General features: G+C 50.4%; 1 protein-coding gene across 1 annotated transcript; it reads left to right on the forward strand.

The window, feature by feature from the left end:
• Window positions 1-9,553: 9,553 nt before the first annotated feature.
• Window positions 9,554-14,803, forward strand: DLX6 (distal-less homeobox 6). The gene is made up of 3 exons (XM_030857232.2): window positions 9,554-10,242; window positions 11,491-11,684; window positions 13,496-14,803. Exons 1-3 carry the CDS (start codon window positions 9,795-9,797, stop codon window positions 13,745-13,747), a joined length of 894 nt encoding a protein of 297 aa, XP_030713092.1. The 5' UTR covers window positions 9,554-9,794; the 3' UTR covers window positions 13,748-14,803.
• Window positions 14,804-16,926: the final 2,123 nt, after the last annotated feature.

Consider the following 16,926-nt stretch of genomic DNA (forward strand, 5'->3'; position numbering starts at 1 on the left):
TCCCTGCCTCAACATCTGTCCCTGTCTGCTCTCCTGATTAAACTCCAGTGCCTGGGACCCTCTGACCATGCTGTAGGTGTTACTCTAAGGACATTAAAGGTGCTGCAGGAAGCTTTCTTCTATCTTCCCAAGACTAGGCAGCTAACCCAAGCCAGTCCTCAGGAGAGCAGGGCGATCCCACGTTGCCTCAGCTGGCGTTTTCAAACACCGCGGATTACAGGCTGCATCCTGAATATGAATTAGCCTTCTGCGCTGGTGTGACTTCGCTTTGAAACGCAACTTGTCAAAGTGTGGTTTTAATTAAACGTCTTCCGGCCACGAAAGAGTACATGTTTTGTAAAATATATCCTAGCATGAAATTTACTTCCACGATCTGAAATTAGGTACCTTGTAAATGTTTTCATAAAAAAAGAAATAGGAAGGGTATGTGTGAGAGAATGGAGCCGTTCATACTCGCTGCATTCATTTAAAACGTCCTGCCAGCCGGCCCCGGTGCCGGACAGGTCCCAGGTCGGCCTGCCAGTGGGCCGGGACAGAGGAGAGACAGCGCGCTTAGGACACGCGAGTGACCGAACCCGCCCCGGCAGGCGCGGCCCAGCAGCTTTGGCAGTTGGAGACAATTCAGCAGTCAGGCAAGTTAATCCTGAACTGATTTGTTTCTGATCCATCTGCAGGACGCCGGATACCGCTTTCGGCTGCCGCTGCAGACACCTGCCTCCCTCTCCACCCCCGGCCGCTGTGCCTGTCGCATGAAGTTGGAGAGAAGAGACGGTAGGGTGAAGAATGGCCCTCAGCAGAGTTCCAGACAGCACTTCACATCTCGACAGTTAAAGTTCTCCTCTAAGAATTCCTGGCTAATATTTAGAACATCAGCAATGTTGATCGATAGCTGTCCTAACAGACTGTCCAAAACTGTCCCAAACCAATCTCAAAGCTTCCTTGGACGGAGAAGGATCCCCATGAAGGCTCTTTGTCACCTACCTGGGGGCATCTAACACCCACGTAGCCCTCAGAGAAAAAGGACCCCATTTCCCTGCATGGGTGGGGGGGGGGGAAGAAGTCTGCTCACGTTGCGTCTTTCTATTCCATATAGAATTAAGAGCTGGGCCCTTGTGGGATTCTCTTTTCCTAACTACTCTCTGAGGATCCCGCCAATTCTGCCGGGATTTGCTGGGTTCCAGTAAAACTTGGCGCACGCGGAGTGGGCTGTGATGGGAGGAAAAGGGAGGGGGACGCATCTCCTTTCTTCCAGATAATTGGGACCCGCGAAACGAGGAGGGGGTAGCCCTGTAGGGAGAGTTATTTACCGTCCTCCACCTGAAATAAGCAAGACCAATAACGAGCCGCGCTTTTCTCCCTGTTTACTCCATCCCCATTCAGCGATTGGCAAAACAGACCCTGAAGGCAAAGGCAATAATTGCTCCGCGCTCTCCTGACTAGGGAAGTGTGTAGGCATTCGAAGTGTACTAAAAATAAACGGAGGAGCGAGAAAATGAAAAGGGGACAGAGTGACAATTTGCCGCAATTAAAGCGTCTGCGCATGTTGCCGGAGGAGCAGGGACCCACAGTGGTTTTTGTTTTCCCAGGTCTGATGATGTGACTAACTCGTTAGGGAATTTTCGTCTCAGGTTGTGTGTATACGCGTGTGTGATGCGCCGGCGTATATTCAGCAATCGAGGAGGCCACTGCAAGGGCCGGGTCCGTGGGTCAGCCTGGGACCATTTCTGAGCCCTTGAAAACCCGTTTGTCCTCGGGAAAGAGCCGGGTCCAGCTCCCTCAGCCCTCCCCCTGCCCCGCCAGCCGGTCTCAAGCGAGAGCCTCTCGGCTAGCCTCGGCCGCCACCTCTTCCAGGAACTTTGGGGCACGTTTTCAGCTCTAACTTTGGGGCACGTTTTCAGCTCTAAGGTGTCTAACCTTAAAGGGTAAAAACATAATAATGTTTTTATGTCACGCTTATGTCACCACCACCAGAAATGCAAAGGATAGGGAGTGAGGAGGGAGGGTAAGCGTGGCGGTTAGCCAAATCAAAGCTTGGGAGACATTTTGAAAGCCTGCTTGAAATATTACTCTTAATTTTTGGAAGGCTTTCAAGAAGAGAAAGGGGGTGGGGATGGAGAGGATCACAGCTTTCTCCTGTCTGTCACTGGAGCGTCCAAACAGAGAGGGCTCCAACCTCCCCGCACGCGAGAACACACAGTGGGAAATGGCTTCAAGATACAGTAGGGCTCTCTTTCCCTAAACCCTACCTGAGCCGTAAACTTCGCGAAAAGGGAGGGAAGGGGGAGTCCTGGTGTCAAAAATCTGCATTTCCTCGAACCCGGAGATCTGAAGGGTAATCCCAGGCCCTGCGCCTCTGCCTGGGCCTGGCTCAGGCCGCCCAGCCTCGCGCCCAAACTGGCGCCCCAAGTTGATCAGTCCCCTCCCCCTCCCCTCCCCCCACCCTTTTCTAGGGCCACGGAAGAGGGTGGGGACGACACTGTGCAGCCACCGTCCAAGTCCAGCTTGGGCTGGCTTCAATGAAACCTGGCAAGCCCGGCGAGTCTCGCAGAAATTTTCTTCGACCCTAATTCAATTTTAAAGCGGATTTTTACTATTAAAATCGCTGCCGAGCAGCACATTGAATTAATCTGACTGTACGGTTTTAATTACAGTGAGGCTTTCTCTACAAATCTGTACAAGACAGTGGCTGGCTCTGGGAGGATCTCTGCCTCCTGAATTCCATTATCCGGCCCCACGTTCCCCGCAGACAGCGGCGCGTGGGAGCCAGATGCGGGCGCGGGCGTTCCTGTCGCCTTCTGCTTCTGCCCGCCCTCCGGCTCCTGTCCTCCCCCGTCCCTTCTTTCACCCCAGCCCCGAGGGGAGCCCTGGACGCCCGCCTGTCTGTTGGCTGCCCTGAAATCCCCAATCGCTGTACTCGCTTTTAAACTCTTGGGCCCAAGACCTTTGTGCCTCCAGAGCCTCCTTCTTAAAATGACTCGTTTGTCCAGGGAGGGTGACCGCTTTTGTAACTTTTTAAAGGGTCCTCCAGCTTCGACTTGGCAACGCGATCTAGGTGTTTGAAGGGAAAGCAGGCTAAGGGACAGGGGGCAGAGGGGAGAAAGTGGTAAAGAAAACTAGTGGGAGGGCCACTAGGTTTGGGGTCTAGCAATCCCCCTAGGCCCCCAAGTAAATACAGGTGCAGCAGGCCCGCTGGCAAACAGGGCTGCTTCTATCAGCCTTAGTTCTGTTTGTTCGCTGAACAACTAACACTGTGGGGCAGTGGTCCCTAATGAACACGATGGAAAGAAAACTTGAAGAGAGGTAATCTCAAAATGAAGCAGATTCACACCCATTCTCTCTCCTGTTCACTCTAATTTTTCTTCTCTGTCAAACTCCCTTTCTTTCTACATCCTCTGCTTTTCCACTCTCTCTGTTTCGCCTCCACCCAGAATGTGGGAAGAAAGATGGTGAGCCCAAATAGGAACCCAGATGTGTGTCCAAATGGACACAACTCTCAGTGTGTAGAGAAGCAAAGACTTGGAGCTCTGAGGGAGGGGACTCGCTTGACAGACAGAGAGGGAGAATTTTTGCTCTCTGCACAAAATTAGTGAAACCTACAGAAAAATACTATTTCATTCCCCTGGGTGGGATGGGGAGGGCTTTCTTTCTCCTAGAGTTATATAAAAGGGATTTTATTGTGAACAAAAGAAAAGAGAAAGGGCATAGTTAGGGGAATGAGTTTGTTTTAACAACCCTCACTTCTAAGGGCTCTCAAACTAGTTGCCCTCTAAGGAAAGTGTTGCTAAAACCTAATAAATTACCTTTCCACTTATTGGGATGTTAGAAAATAAAGGGAATAAGAAGTGCCTATGTACAGGCATGAGCATGAAAATCACCAGAGCATTGACATCTCAAGGGTAGTCAGGTACAGAACAACTCTGTAATGAAAAATGGTTTTCATTTCTTTTTCTGTTGTAACTAGAGAACCATCTAAGAATTCACATGATAGCAAGAGGATGTGCTCCATCCCAGGTTTTCTGAAGAGTTGTCCCAAACCTGGCTCTCCTTTAATGTTCAGGCATTTGCTGTGACTTTGTTGTTGTTACTGCTGATGAAGGGATGCAGGAATTAAAACAGAGGATGCTTCGAGGCATTTAGGAAGATGCTTGGCCAGCTATATTAACTCCTTATTATGCCTAAAAATAGTCAGCCATTTCCTGTTGATGCTTGCTCCCTGCCACTCCGGGACTGCATTTATCCTCCAATGGTCAGGGGTCCTGGTTTCCAAAGACTGGCTTGATTAAAGCTGACTTCTAACACCTCTGCCTTCCACCTTCCCCAGCTACATTTCCCAGCAGGGCAAATACGGGGGGCTCAGCTTTGGTTTATCTGACAGATTAAAAAGACAAACAGCACCATTTATCTTGTTCTAATCTAAGTATTCAAACACTGTTGAGTTCTTTTTTTTCCTGGACAGAGAGAAAGAAGAGTATTTGTGTATTATTACAGAGTGGGGTCCTATGCTTGATAAAAGAGAGGAAGAAAGGGAGGGAAGGAGGGAGGCTCAGTATACAGCCTCAACCTCAGAACCGAGGAAAGCAGAAGTATGTGTTTTTCCACTCCCACCCCACCCCAATCCATTCTAGGCCCAGCACATTGGCTCTGTCTGTTAGGAGAGCTTTGGATGATCAGAGCCTGGAAATGGGGTCAGGGAGAGGCAAAAGGTGTTGAATTTGAAAATCTGGTTGGACTCCAGGTTCAAAAAGACCTGGAAGAGGAGCCTCTAAGTTGGAACATTCTTAGTTACTACTCTCCAAATTGGACAGTCTAGAAAAAGTCTGTGAAGCCCTCAGTAGGTACCACTGGCCCTTGTGGGCCCTTGCCATCCATGTTGGGGTTTCTAGCTGTCTGTTCTTGGGCCCAAGACTGGATAGATGAGAGAGGTGTTGTCCCCAGACTTCAGTGAGCCTCTTTCCGAGTGAGGAGTAAACAGGGACCACTTTTTAGTTGCATTTGGGGGAGCCTAGGAGGGGAGGGTGCTAATATGGCATTATAGTTTTGTCACTAGAGAAGACAATGCCGTAATATCAGTGCTTTCTTGAAGAGTCTGATACTTTTGACTACTCCTGAAGATGCCATCACTGGCCTGGGCTAAGAAAGGGACAGAGGCAGCTCTCGTGTTCCCCCCACGCTTTCCCAGGTGTGTGTGTTGGGGGAGGGGGAAAAGGTGCCTGGGTTTCCAGGATATCGAGCACGCTTTTCCTACACACATACACAAACAGCATTTTACGTTGAATGGGGTAAAGACTAGCAGGAATTTCTTTTTTTCCACCAATGCCTCCCGTTGAGAAGGGGGTTCTTAGCATGGCCATGTAAATCAATACCGAGTTATTTCTTTGAATTCAAAGGCTATTTATCCAGGTCTAATTTCTTTAGAATTAACGTGATAACTGAGCCTAACTTAGCAACCAAACCCAGCCAGGCCCTGCCTGGCCTGAATGTATTTCTACAGCCCGAGGAGGCTGCAAACCCTCCACCTCTCCACCGGCACCCAATCTACCCCCTGACCTATGCGCGCTGCAAACACTAGTCCATAGATAGAACGGCTGGGGACTTTCCACCCAAAGAGACTGCTCCTCCCACGGTGGCCCTGGGTGCGTTGACCCACGCACAGGGTCTAGCGTTGGCAATCAGTTGGTATTTCTCTCTAAATAACACTGACGGCCGGAATACAAGCCCCAACACCTCAACGTCTTAAAAAGCAAAAGGCAGTTTAGGCCTCAAACCCTGCCTCTTAAAACTTTTTAGTGAATATGACCCTCACCTACTATAGGCCCTAAAAGAGACTTAGGTCTCCAGATTGCCGGCTTTACTTCTGTTTTGAATGATAAAAACTTCTTAGGCCTCACCTGCCCTCCTCCTCCAACCCCCAGGGCTGGCTCGGGTTCCCCAGCCAGCAAGACAAAGAGGTTGGAGCCAGGACCGGGCTGGCGGCTGGCGACCAGCAGGGCGCAGGGGCCTGGAGCCCCTGAAGTGTGAGTCTTCGCTTCGAAGCCCTGAAGAATCCGGGAGTTCTTGACTCTCAATGATGGGCTGGAGGTGCCGGCTGGACGAGAACAAACCAGGGGCGACTTGCCTTAGCTCATTACCGCCGCCCATGACACTGGGCGAAGGACTTGGCAGCCCAGATGCCAGTTCATTTGGAGAGAAGAGGCCGAGGGCAGCGGGCCCCCTGCCTCAAGCAGCCACTGAGCGCCGAACTCCTCGCACCGAGGTTGGTGGCAGAGGCCACACGTGGCAGCCACTCGCCGCGGGCCACCTTGGCGCACTGTGTGGGACCACACTAGGTCTCTCGCTAGCTATTCCCAGGACTAGCTGGAAAGCTGGACGCTCAAGCCTGCAGTTTGGATTCTACCCTGCAAGCGCGCACAGAGACCTCTATCAAGCTGGGAAGAACCCCTCGCCCTCGTTCGCTCCACTCCCCAACCCCTGGCTGTCTGAGCCCATTCTGGGTCGCTCAGCAGGTCTTTACCTTATGCAAAAACTGCTGCCTCGGTGCAGCTGCATGCTTGCTCCCCTGGAACACAGTCCTGGGATTTTATCCTCTATCTAATGGGGGAGGGATGAGAGCCCTGTAACTACTACTCGGACGATTCCCGCCCTCCGGGCTTCCTTGGGTATTAAGCAAACAAGAAAAAAAGAAAAAAAAAAAAAAAAAAACAACTTTGCAAAGAGAGGCTGCTACGCCCTGGATCTGGTGCTCAGTGCAGGGACCTTCCCGGGCCCGGCCACAACTCGCCCCGCTCGGGGTGAGGCCAGAGTCGGGGAAGTCGACGAGGAAAGCAGTGCACCTGCGAGCAGAAAGAAACACACATGTACGGAGGCGGGGGCGAGGGGGGCCTTCACCGTGTTAACAGCAAGCTGCAGGGGATAAAGCAATAAAACTGCCACGTCTACCTGCTGGCTCTGAGGACATTACAAACAAACTCGGCGCGCAGCCCGGGTGCACCGAGAGCACGCCAGCGGAGGGGGGAACCTTCTCTTTTCCTGACTCTCCCTTCTCCACCCCCACCCCACCCCCAGATACACACCCTACACACATCTCCCCCTTACCCAGCCCACCTTTCATTTTCCTTGAAGCCTTTTTTGTTGTTGTTTTAATTCACTGCCGATTTGTAAACGCATGGATCGGGTTACTGGTTCGCGTGTTAAAGTGCACCTCTTGTTAAAAGGAGAGGAACAAGGCACACCACTTAAAAATGAATTCAGAGTTACTGAACCGGCTCCCGAGGCTCAAAAAGTTAAGCGCGGCAGGCTAGGAAAGGGAGGGGGAGAGGAGAGTAAACGCTGCTGCCCGGGGAACCCTGGAGAAAACCCACGGGCAGCGAGTTTCAGGTCATCTGATAAAATGGAGGAAGGAAGGAAGGAAAGAAAGAAAAAGAAAAAGGCAAACTAGTCTAGCCACGCTTTGAGACCCGGGGCTGGGAGCTGGGAAAATCAATTAGCATAAGCTGCTATCGCTCCGCGTAACTTGTAAATAGAGTCCGAGCTGCCTATCCGCAGTCACCTTTTCTGAAGTTACGGGGGCAAGCGGCACCACTAAATTCTCCATTTCTCGGCTTCCTTGGGTCACACATCCTATGGAGTCCAAGCAAATAGGGTGCAAAGAAGGCCCCCGTAGTTTTCCCAGAGGAGACCCACACTCGTCCCCGCAACCTCTAGACACTTTGGCCCGGAGTTGTTAGATTGTACATTTCTCGGTGTGGCCAAAGGCTCGCGGCTTGGATCTATTCGCAGACTGAAAGCTGGCGCCGAGCCCATGGGGGTCTGCATACCTTGCCCCCCAGTCCTGGTCCATTGGCAGTGCCGAATCCCGGAGCATCCCCGCAGTCCCAGGTCGGGGACCCGGGCGCGGCCCGGCCAGCCCTCCTCGGCTCCAGGTCCCCAGTCCAGCTCTCCTACCTGGTGGCTGGGCCTGAGCGGCACGCTGGGGCTCCTCTGTCTCTGCTCGGCTGCCTCGACCTGAGTGGGTCTGGAGACTAGAGGGAGAAAGGCTAGATCCGCAGCCCTGGGCGGCTCCGAACTTAATGTCTTTCCCCAGTCCATCTTTGAAAGAGAAGTGGTTCTACCACCTGGATGTGCGGATATAAATCCCCTTGCAAATAATAAATGGATTAATAATAACAAGGTATGAAGTTCTTTTTATAGAAAAAAAAGGAGAGAATTGAAACTAAATGCGGCAGTTAGACAACCATTTTGATAAGAGGATAATTGAGGCGACACTGGTGTATAATTAGAGGATAATTTATGCTATATCCACTTTTATTCCACCTCCCAAAATAAACCCAGTCCATAATCATTACAGGCAAATTGTTCTGAATTTTATAGCAGCAATTTGAACAAAGTACTGCAGTTAATCATGGGAGATTTTTGTGTATTCCTGATTAGAACTCTAATTGCCTCCTTCCAGAAAGTAAAAATAACTGTAAAACGACTCTATTTTTATCATTAACAATGTTGACAATAAAATAAAATCAATTGGAATTGTAATCGAGAGACAAATTTAGGACGAAGGCACTTTTACTTGGGTAGTTTATATTGTAATCAAGATTTGCCAGACCACTAACCGCATGTATCATTTGCATATATTTGAAAGCATTACAGTAGCTTCTGTTTTCAATAGGAAAAAATGCATTACTGTCAGTCCTCCAACGATTTGCTTTTAGAACAAGCTGCGCGTTCTGGGGAAAAAAAGATTTCTCCCCCCCTTTTTTTGTTCACTATATAAGAAATAACGACCTGAAACGACAGGAACCTCGCCAGAATAGGGTCTGATTTTTCTTTTTCTTTACTACCCCCCCATGGGGTGGGGCCCAGGTGTGGGGGGCTCTTCTTCCCTCTGTGGTTTCAATAAAGTACGTCTAGAAAAATCCACGGTGACAGGGGGCTCCCACGGGACTGCAGTGGGACTGGGGGCGGGGGGAGGAGGTCAAGGGAGGGGGCCCTGCTTTAAATGCGGAGGACACTGCTTCTGAGCACAGGCAGCCTGCTAGGGTGCAAGGGGACTGAGAGAGAGCAGCCCTCTGCCAGGCTGTTCCAGGGCTGCGGTATAGGGAACTGAGGCTCCGGGTTTGGGGGCTCGAGCTGCGGCGGGAGGCGTCGGCGACAGGCCGGGCGGAGGCACCTCCCTCCCTGGAGGCCCTGTGCGCGGAGCTGAGCGGCCCCCGGCTGCAGCTCGGGGCTGGGATTGGAGTTGCCGAAGGTAGGCGAAGAACTCGGCGAGCCGCGCACACACCAGTGGAAGCCGTGCGCCGGTGACGTCAGGGGGCGACTGACCAATGGGGAGGCGCTGCCCTTTGGAGACAAACCGTTCGACTCGTGGCGTCTGCATCAAGTCTGAAAGCAGACGCGCAACTTTCGCAGAATCCACCTTAAAATCTCTGCCTTAAACTGCACCAGCCCCCAAAAAATCCAAGGGGGGAAAAGAAGGGGGGGAGAGCAGATTCCCCCCTCCCCCTCTCCTCTCCCATCCCTCCCCCTTCCTCCTCCCTTTGAGTTAACAAGGCCCCGCTCACTATATCTCTTTATATTAAATATATATATATATTAGAGAAGAGCGAAGGAGAGGGAGAACCACCTCCGCCCCCTCTCTCTCTTTTTTAAATTTTTATTATCATTATTATTATTTTATTTTTATTTTTATTTTGCAAGGATCCCAAGAGCTAAGGTGGCTGCAGAGGGGAGAGCGGCGCGAGCCAAGTGGGGGAGGGTGGAGGAAACCCGGGAGAAGGCTTTCTCCAGCCCCCAAAGTTTTGATGATGACCATGACTACGATGGCTGACGGCTTGGAAGGCCAGGACTCGTCCAAATCCGCCTTCATGGAGTTCGGGCAACAACAGCAGCAGCAACAGCAGCAGCAGCAGCAGCAGCAGCAGCAACAGCAGCAGCCGCCACCGCCGCCGCCGCCGCCGCCGCCGCCGCCGCCGCCGCACTCGCAGCAGAGCTCCCCGGCCATGGCAGGCGCGCACTACCCTCTGCACTGCCTGCACTCGGCGGCGGCGGCGGCGGCGGCGGCGGCCGGCTCGCACCACCACCACCACCAGCACCACCACCACGGCTCGCCCTACGCATCGGGCGGCGGCAACTCCTACAACCACCGCTCGCTCGCCGCCTACCCCTACATGAGCCACTCGCAGCACAGCCCTTACCTCCAGTCCTACCACAACAGCAGCGCGGCCGCCCAGACGCGAGGGGACGACACAGGTGAGAGGCCGCTGGGGCAGCTCGCTTCTCCCGCCTCCCGGCTGCCCCCTACCCCGCCCGCCCCGTTTACTTCCTCAACGCCGGGGCCTCCGCCGGCCCCCTCCCCCAGGCGTCCCGGCGCGCCCCCGGCCAGGCCTCGTGCGCGCCCGCTCTCCTGGCGCCGGCCTGCCGGCCTCGCCCGGCCGGGCCCCTTCCCGCAGCCGCGGACCCTCGGCTTCCTCGAGGCTGGACCCGTCTCGCTCCCTCGTCTCTGGCGCGCCGCTCGGGCCGCGCCTCCGGCTCGGCGCGGGCTTCGCTCGACCTGTTGGTCCGCACTGCGCTCTCCAGCCCGCTGGGTCCGTGCGCCCTTTGCCTCTCTCCTCCCCTCCGGGTTGTGAACCGCGTTTGGCAGGACTGGGGACATTTCTGGGCCGGAACTGGGGAGCGTGTTTTGCTCTCCAGCCTAATCTGGGCGGCCAGTGGCCTACTTTGCGTGAGGCGCCCAGTGCGCTTCGGTGACCCGGGGAGAAGCTGGCCGTGGCCTCCGGCTCTGGTTAAGCTGGTGACAACTGGGCTCTTTCCCGCAGGCTTTGAGGTGTCTCCCACACCCACCCCTAACTGGGCCCCCTCCCTTGGGTTTTCGATACACTGTTGGCTGCTCCTTTGTTCGTGGAGGTGAAGCCCAGGGCTCAGCACCCTTGGGGGACAAAGTTGCCGCGTGAGGCTCAGCCTGCTCGGGTGCTGGTCTGAGCGGCTCGTTGTGTTTTGTTTAGGGTTTTGGTCCCTCTCAGCAGAATCATTTTTGAACACACCGAGGGATCTTGATGCACCGGGCTTGGAGCTAGTGACATCAAGCCAGCTGGCCGCAAAATCACTAGGGTGGCTCAAGCACACCTTAGGGCACTGTAAAGCCAGGCCGAGGGGCCCCGCTCCGCGGAGAGAGCAGTCGCCCAGCGGCGCCGCGCGCCCCAGAGAGCGGCTGGCGCCGCCTCCGCTGCGGCAGAGCTAGGCTGTTTGCCCTGGGGCCCAGGGCGCTCCCTCTGTACGGCCACCGCGCATTATGAGAGACAGAGTCAGGGTCGGAAAGAGGCTTTTGCAGCCGCTGGGAGCACCCGGGCACTGTGAACCCAGAGAGGTCAGGGTGGCGTGGGGACGCTTCGAGGAAACTCTTATTGGCTTTGGGAAGACTCGGCGCAGGCCAGGCCAAGCTCAGGGAGACTGCAGCAGTAGCCTCACGGGTGACCGCTCCTCTGTATCCTTTGTTTGCAGATCAACAAAAAACCACAGTGATTGAAAACGGGGAAATCAGGTTCAATGGAAAAGGGAAAAAGATTCGAAAACCTCGGACCATTTATTCCAGCCTGCAGCTCCAGGCTTTAAACCATCGCTTTCAGCAGACTCAGTACCTGGCCCTTCCCGAGAGAGCTGAACTGGCAGCTTCCTTAGGACTGACACAAACACAGGTAATTCCCGAGAAGCCCGAGTATTCCTGAAATGCTGACCCCACTTTCAGATTGGGCAGGGAGCACATCAGGAGGAACTCTTGGCCTAGTCAACCAAGGATGGAAGGAGCTTAATGACAAATGCCTTTGCTCCAGTTACGCATTTTCCCGGGACAACACAGTTTGGAATAAATGACCTGGTGTTGAATACTGGATTGGATTTGCACATCCTCCCAACCCTCGACGACCCCACCCCAGCCTAGTGTCCTTTGGCGACCAAACTGATAGTTTAATCGAGTCCTGTTCCAGAGTAGAACAACACAAAAGAGAACAAGCAGGAGAAAGAGAAAAAGATGTTCAGGTCAGGAGACAGAATAAGACCCATGTTTCTTAAGGATCTTTTTGTGGGCCCTGGGACTTAATAAGGATTTCAACTCATTGGCATTGAAAGAATTACGAAGTGAAAGGGGGGTGTGTTAGCCAGACAGGCATAGGTTCCAATAGGATTTAGTAAGGGGACCAAGGCGCAAACTCTTCATCCTAGGATGCGTGAGGTGAGTTTTTCTGAAAATTGCCATAAACTCAGTGGTTAAATCGTCCTGGTTGACTGGTTGATGCAGGCTAAGGTACCTCCCTGGATCACAGAACTTGGGAGCAATGGCAGAGCTGGAGATCAAAGAGAAACGTGCCCAAATTACAGCAGGTGAAGCCTCAGTTAAGTACAGTTGCTGAAGTTCTCCTGTCCTACTAATTTGAAAGACATATGGGGCACTTCAGACTTCACAGGAAGAGGTTTAGGCAGGTGTATTAGGACCCTGGTCATAAAGCCGGGCTGCAATCACCTGTGGTTTTTGTCCTTGTCGATTAACTTAGCTGCATGGGGTGGTAGGCCTCATCTGAAATGGGTGATCTTCAGCAAGGGGACTTCAGGTTTTATGAGACTCTTGCTGGGGAGTGATTCTGTGGTGCCTTAGAACAGATGCTCCTCAAGCTCTTCTTTTCAATTCAGCCTGCTTTCTCTTGCCATGTTGCCACTGGAGCCATGTCTAAAGGGATTCCTGCTACTCAGTAACTTGTATTCCTCTTGGAAAAGCAGACTCCTAGGGCTAAGTAATTTTAAAGGTAAAGGAAGCTGTACCATAGGATGTCCTTTTTCAAATACAGTAGATCTGGGATGTTAGCTTAGATATGCTCCCGTCTTAGATTCCTGGTTCGCATTTAACTTTCCGGAGCCCTTTGACTTTTAGTGACTGCACTGACAATCATGACCACAGTTTGACTGAGCAACATACAAAGTAGGGAACGAGTGAGGCACAGTCCCTAATCCCTGCAGGATTATGTCAGAAGGAAGATGCTCCATGTACAGTCTGTGGCCTATGCAGTATATGCATAGATATAGTCAAGGCATCTGGTTATAAATGGACAGGCTTTCATCTGTTCTTAGTCATTTGCACACAGTACACGCAGAGATGCCAGGCTATTTGAGGAAGTGCATTCAGTTGGCTTTCCGTTTAAAACTACTCCTTTAGACTTTGAACCCAGCTATTTCATTCGCCTTTATTCTTGTTTTATTCTTATTTATGCTGTTGTTTCAAACCTAGGCTTGCATCTAACTGAAGAGTTACAATGACTTTAGGTATCCGGACAAGATACCAAGTAAATGGTGGGGGTGGGGTGGGGTTGGGGAGAGGGGAGCGGCTAGAAAGAGGTGGAGGAAGGCGGGGTCTTGAGGGCTTGGCGTTCGCGGGTTTTTTTTTTTTTTTTTTCTCCCAGCTATAGGCACTGGTTCGATGTTTTTCGGGCCTAATGATGGCTGCTGCGTTTCGTTCCAGGTGAAGATATGGTTTCAGAACAAACGCTCTAAGTTTAAGAAACTGCTGAAGCAGGGCAGTAACCCGCATGAGAGCGACCCTCTCCCAGGCTCAGCGGCCCTGTCGCCGCGCTCGCCGGCGCTGCCTCCGGTGTGGGACGTTTCTGCCTCGGCCAAGGGCGTCAGTATGCCCCCCAACAGCTACATGCCCGGCTATTCGCATTGGTACTCCTCTCCACACCAGGACACGATGCAGAGACCACAGATGATGTGAGTTATCCGAGGGAAATCGATACCCTAGGGAAACGTCTGAACAAGGCAAGGAGGATCCGGGACCTGCTTGCATCTGCCAAACCGAGCCAAGGAGCAGGCTTGGGAGGACTCTTATGTGTGGCCAGACCGTCTGGGTGCTTGCTCCCTCTCTCTCTCCTCTCCCTTCCCCTCAGCCTCTCTCTCTCTCTCTCTCTCTTCCTTTTTTTGCCTCCCTCCTTCCTTCCCACCTTTTTTTTTTTTTTCATTTCCTTTCTTCATCTGCCTTTTCCCTTGAGCAGCCTCAGTAATTGATTTTGCATCTTAGAGAGAGAGGAGGAGAGATAGAGGTACAGAGAGGATGGGGGGGACTGGTTTCTGTGCCAGCACTCCTGAAACCTCTCACTGTAAGGATATTTTCCCATACCCCTTGGGATCCAGGCGCTGAGCCTCTTTTTCTCTTTGGGAGTATCCATCAAAAGGACTTTTTTTAACAGACATTTTCCCCCACCAGAAGAATCTGCGCAAACATGGCAGCGTTTTTACTTGTTTAATGAGCTTAAGACATTACATGATGAAAGAGAAGCATTTCGGACTCCTGCATTTTTATTTACAATCCCAGACTGACGAAAGAAAGAAAGAACGAAAGAAAGAAAAAAAGAGAGAAAGAAAAAAGAAAGAGAGAAAGAAAGAGGGAGGGAGGAAGGAAGGAAGGAAGGAAGGAAAGAAAAAAGAAAACCTCACATAACAGCCCTACTCTAAGGAAAAATCAGCTGTAAGATTAGAACGTTGCCACAGAGGGAACGCTGCATGTTTTATCAAAATGCAATGAGCAAGAATGATGATTTAAACAAAACAAAACAAAACCACTTTTCCCCCACCCCTACCCCCAAACCCTGAACTGGAATCAGGAAAGACAGAGGAAACAACCAAAATCACCATTCTATTGCTTTGACATCTTTACTAGGTGAATTGGTGGCATTCACTAAGCTAATAGGGACATTTATATCAAGAAACATTTCTGTATATATTGTTGAATTTTAGTTGTACATATACTTTGTATGTTTTTGTCTTCTTTCATATATGGAGTAAAAGCCACAAAACGCTGGGAGTGTCCTGTATATTTCTCTCTGTGTGTCTCTATCTCACCACCCCCTCCTCCCTCCCTCCCAGTATATTTTCTATCACTCTTAAAAGAATTCCTATTTCCTAATATGGGAAACCCTATATATAAACATCAAATGCCTGCAAAGATAGCAGTTTGCAGCACTGGCCTTTGTCTTAAGTACTTTAACATTAACCATGGGTGTTTTCTCAGCTTCCTTTATATATTATAGTTTTATTGTAATTTCTACACATTTATCTATTTTAAAAAATCATTAGAATGATCTAACCCCAGGTTAACCTCTAGACATCCAATAGTTTCTAGTGCTGACACTGAGTATTCTCCTTTCCCTTTCCTCAGCCAAAATAATACAGCTGTATTTGTCTTTGTTTGGAAGCAGCTTTTTTTAACAAAAAGAGAGGAAAGAATAAAAGAAAAAAACAGAAAGTAAACGCACAGTTATGACTACTTCATGTTTACAACACTTTGCAAGCTAGCTACATAGGAAAATACACGATCCTGGAAGAAATACATCCTTCCGATCTTGTGGAAAGCACAGAAATAATGAAAATGAAAAGTCCTTTCGTTACACAAGCAGGAAGCCCCATACTGCGAGAATTAATGGCTACAGACCTGGGCATCCTTCAAATTATGAACCTTGAAACCACTGAGCTATTTATCAGAAGTCAATAGAGATACTCAGAGTGCTCCATATAATGACAGCGACATACAGTCGTGCAAAAGGACAGTCACTATAATTAGACACAAAGCAAAGACTACTTACCAATATACCCGTTCCTTTTTTTGTTGAGCAACTTCCACGCTCAGTCAGTCTTCAGAATGGTTTAAAACCGATCAGTCTTGTCATTTTCTAGCATTCGTATTGTTACATTAGGAAAAATGTTTTCTTTTCTTTTTTCCCCCTTCCTACTGTGAAACTTTGGGTTCGTAGCTCCCCAGGATCAATTCTGAACAAAGCCTCCAGCTGCAGTGCCATCCAATTTGAAGCAGACATTGGGGACAATTTAAGGTTTTTATCCACAAGAAGGTTTTTTTCCATTCTCTTAAATGCAGCCATAATTAGAGTAATTTTTCATGTAGCCCGCTGATTACAGCGTTTTTACCGTCAAAGATAATTACCTGTAATTTTCTTCCACTTTTAATACTAAAAAGCCATCTTTATTTAGATTCAGGAACAGGAAAGGCGAAACAAAAGAGGGAAATTATTCTGTTATTCATACACAAATTGCAGAGACGTAGGACCTAAAATTGAAAATTAACCAAAATTATAATGCTGAAAAGAATGGAAGAGGCTGCAGAAGTACAGCTGGTAGTGGGGCTTTGCTGAATTATTCAAATTACGTTAGAGAGAAAGCTACCATACATCGAAACCAACACTAATTTTTCTTGAAAAAAAAAATTCACCAGACACATGCCAAACCACTGTGAGTGCATGGAATTCTGAAACCCAGAAAATGCATTTTAACGCATTGGAGGTGTTATCCTGTTGCTCCTGTCTCGTTCTTTCTACCTCTTAATATGAGTTTAATTAAACAGGAAGTTCTACCAAGGGGTCCTCCCCAGAACTGGCTTTGGAATCGGGCTTCCTCTGGGTCCTCTGAACCTCAAGGGTTAACATTTTCTCTCTTTAGAATGTATTGACCCCATAGTAAAGTGATTCCCCAGAGAAGGGTTGGTAGGAGGGGCATAGGCGAAGGCAGCGCCCAGTCTCGGTGCCTACTACGCCTCCCCACGTTCGAACTTCCCCGGAGTTCGAGTTCTAGAGCCTCGTTCTGACCATATTTTACAAGTAAAAAAAAGAACAGTAGCTGCATGGGCGGTGAGGGTGAAGGGGAAAATTTCTTCTCGGCGCCAATAAGCATCTCATTATCTTTTGACACAATTTCGTCCAAAGGTTCCCGCTGGAGAAAGGCCTTTCTACATTGGGGTGAGGGAACCAAAGATTTCTCAGGCTCCTGCACTTAACATCTCTAGCTGCTTCCAGCATCTACTGGGTCAGGAAATAGCGTCATCTATAGATAGAACTGCACCGCTTCTTGCGAGGGTCTTCCTCGGGTGCATTCCTAAATCAAACTGGT

Source organism: Globicephala melas, chromosome 9, assembly GCF_963455315.2.
Source record: "Globicephala melas chromosome 9, mGloMel1.2, whole genome shotgun sequence".
Lineage (NCBI taxonomy): Eukaryota > Metazoa > Chordata > Mammalia > Artiodactyla > Delphinidae > Globicephala > Globicephala melas.

What these genes read in the sequence shown, in the direction of transcription:
- DLX6 (XM_030857232.2), top strand. Translation starts at nt 9,795, where the DNA reads ATGATGACCATGACTACGATGGCTGACGGCTTGGAAGGCCAGGACTCG. An exon ending in GACGCGAGGGGACGACACAG is followed by an intron (nt 10,243 to 11,490) that starts GTGAGAGGCCGC and finishes CTTTGTTTGCAG; the next exon opens with ATCAACAAAAAACCACAGTG. An exon ending in TAGGACTGACACAAACACAG is followed by an intron (nt 11,685 to 13,495) that starts GTAATTCCCGAG and finishes GTTTCGTTCCAG; the next exon opens with GTGAAGATATGGTTTCAGAA.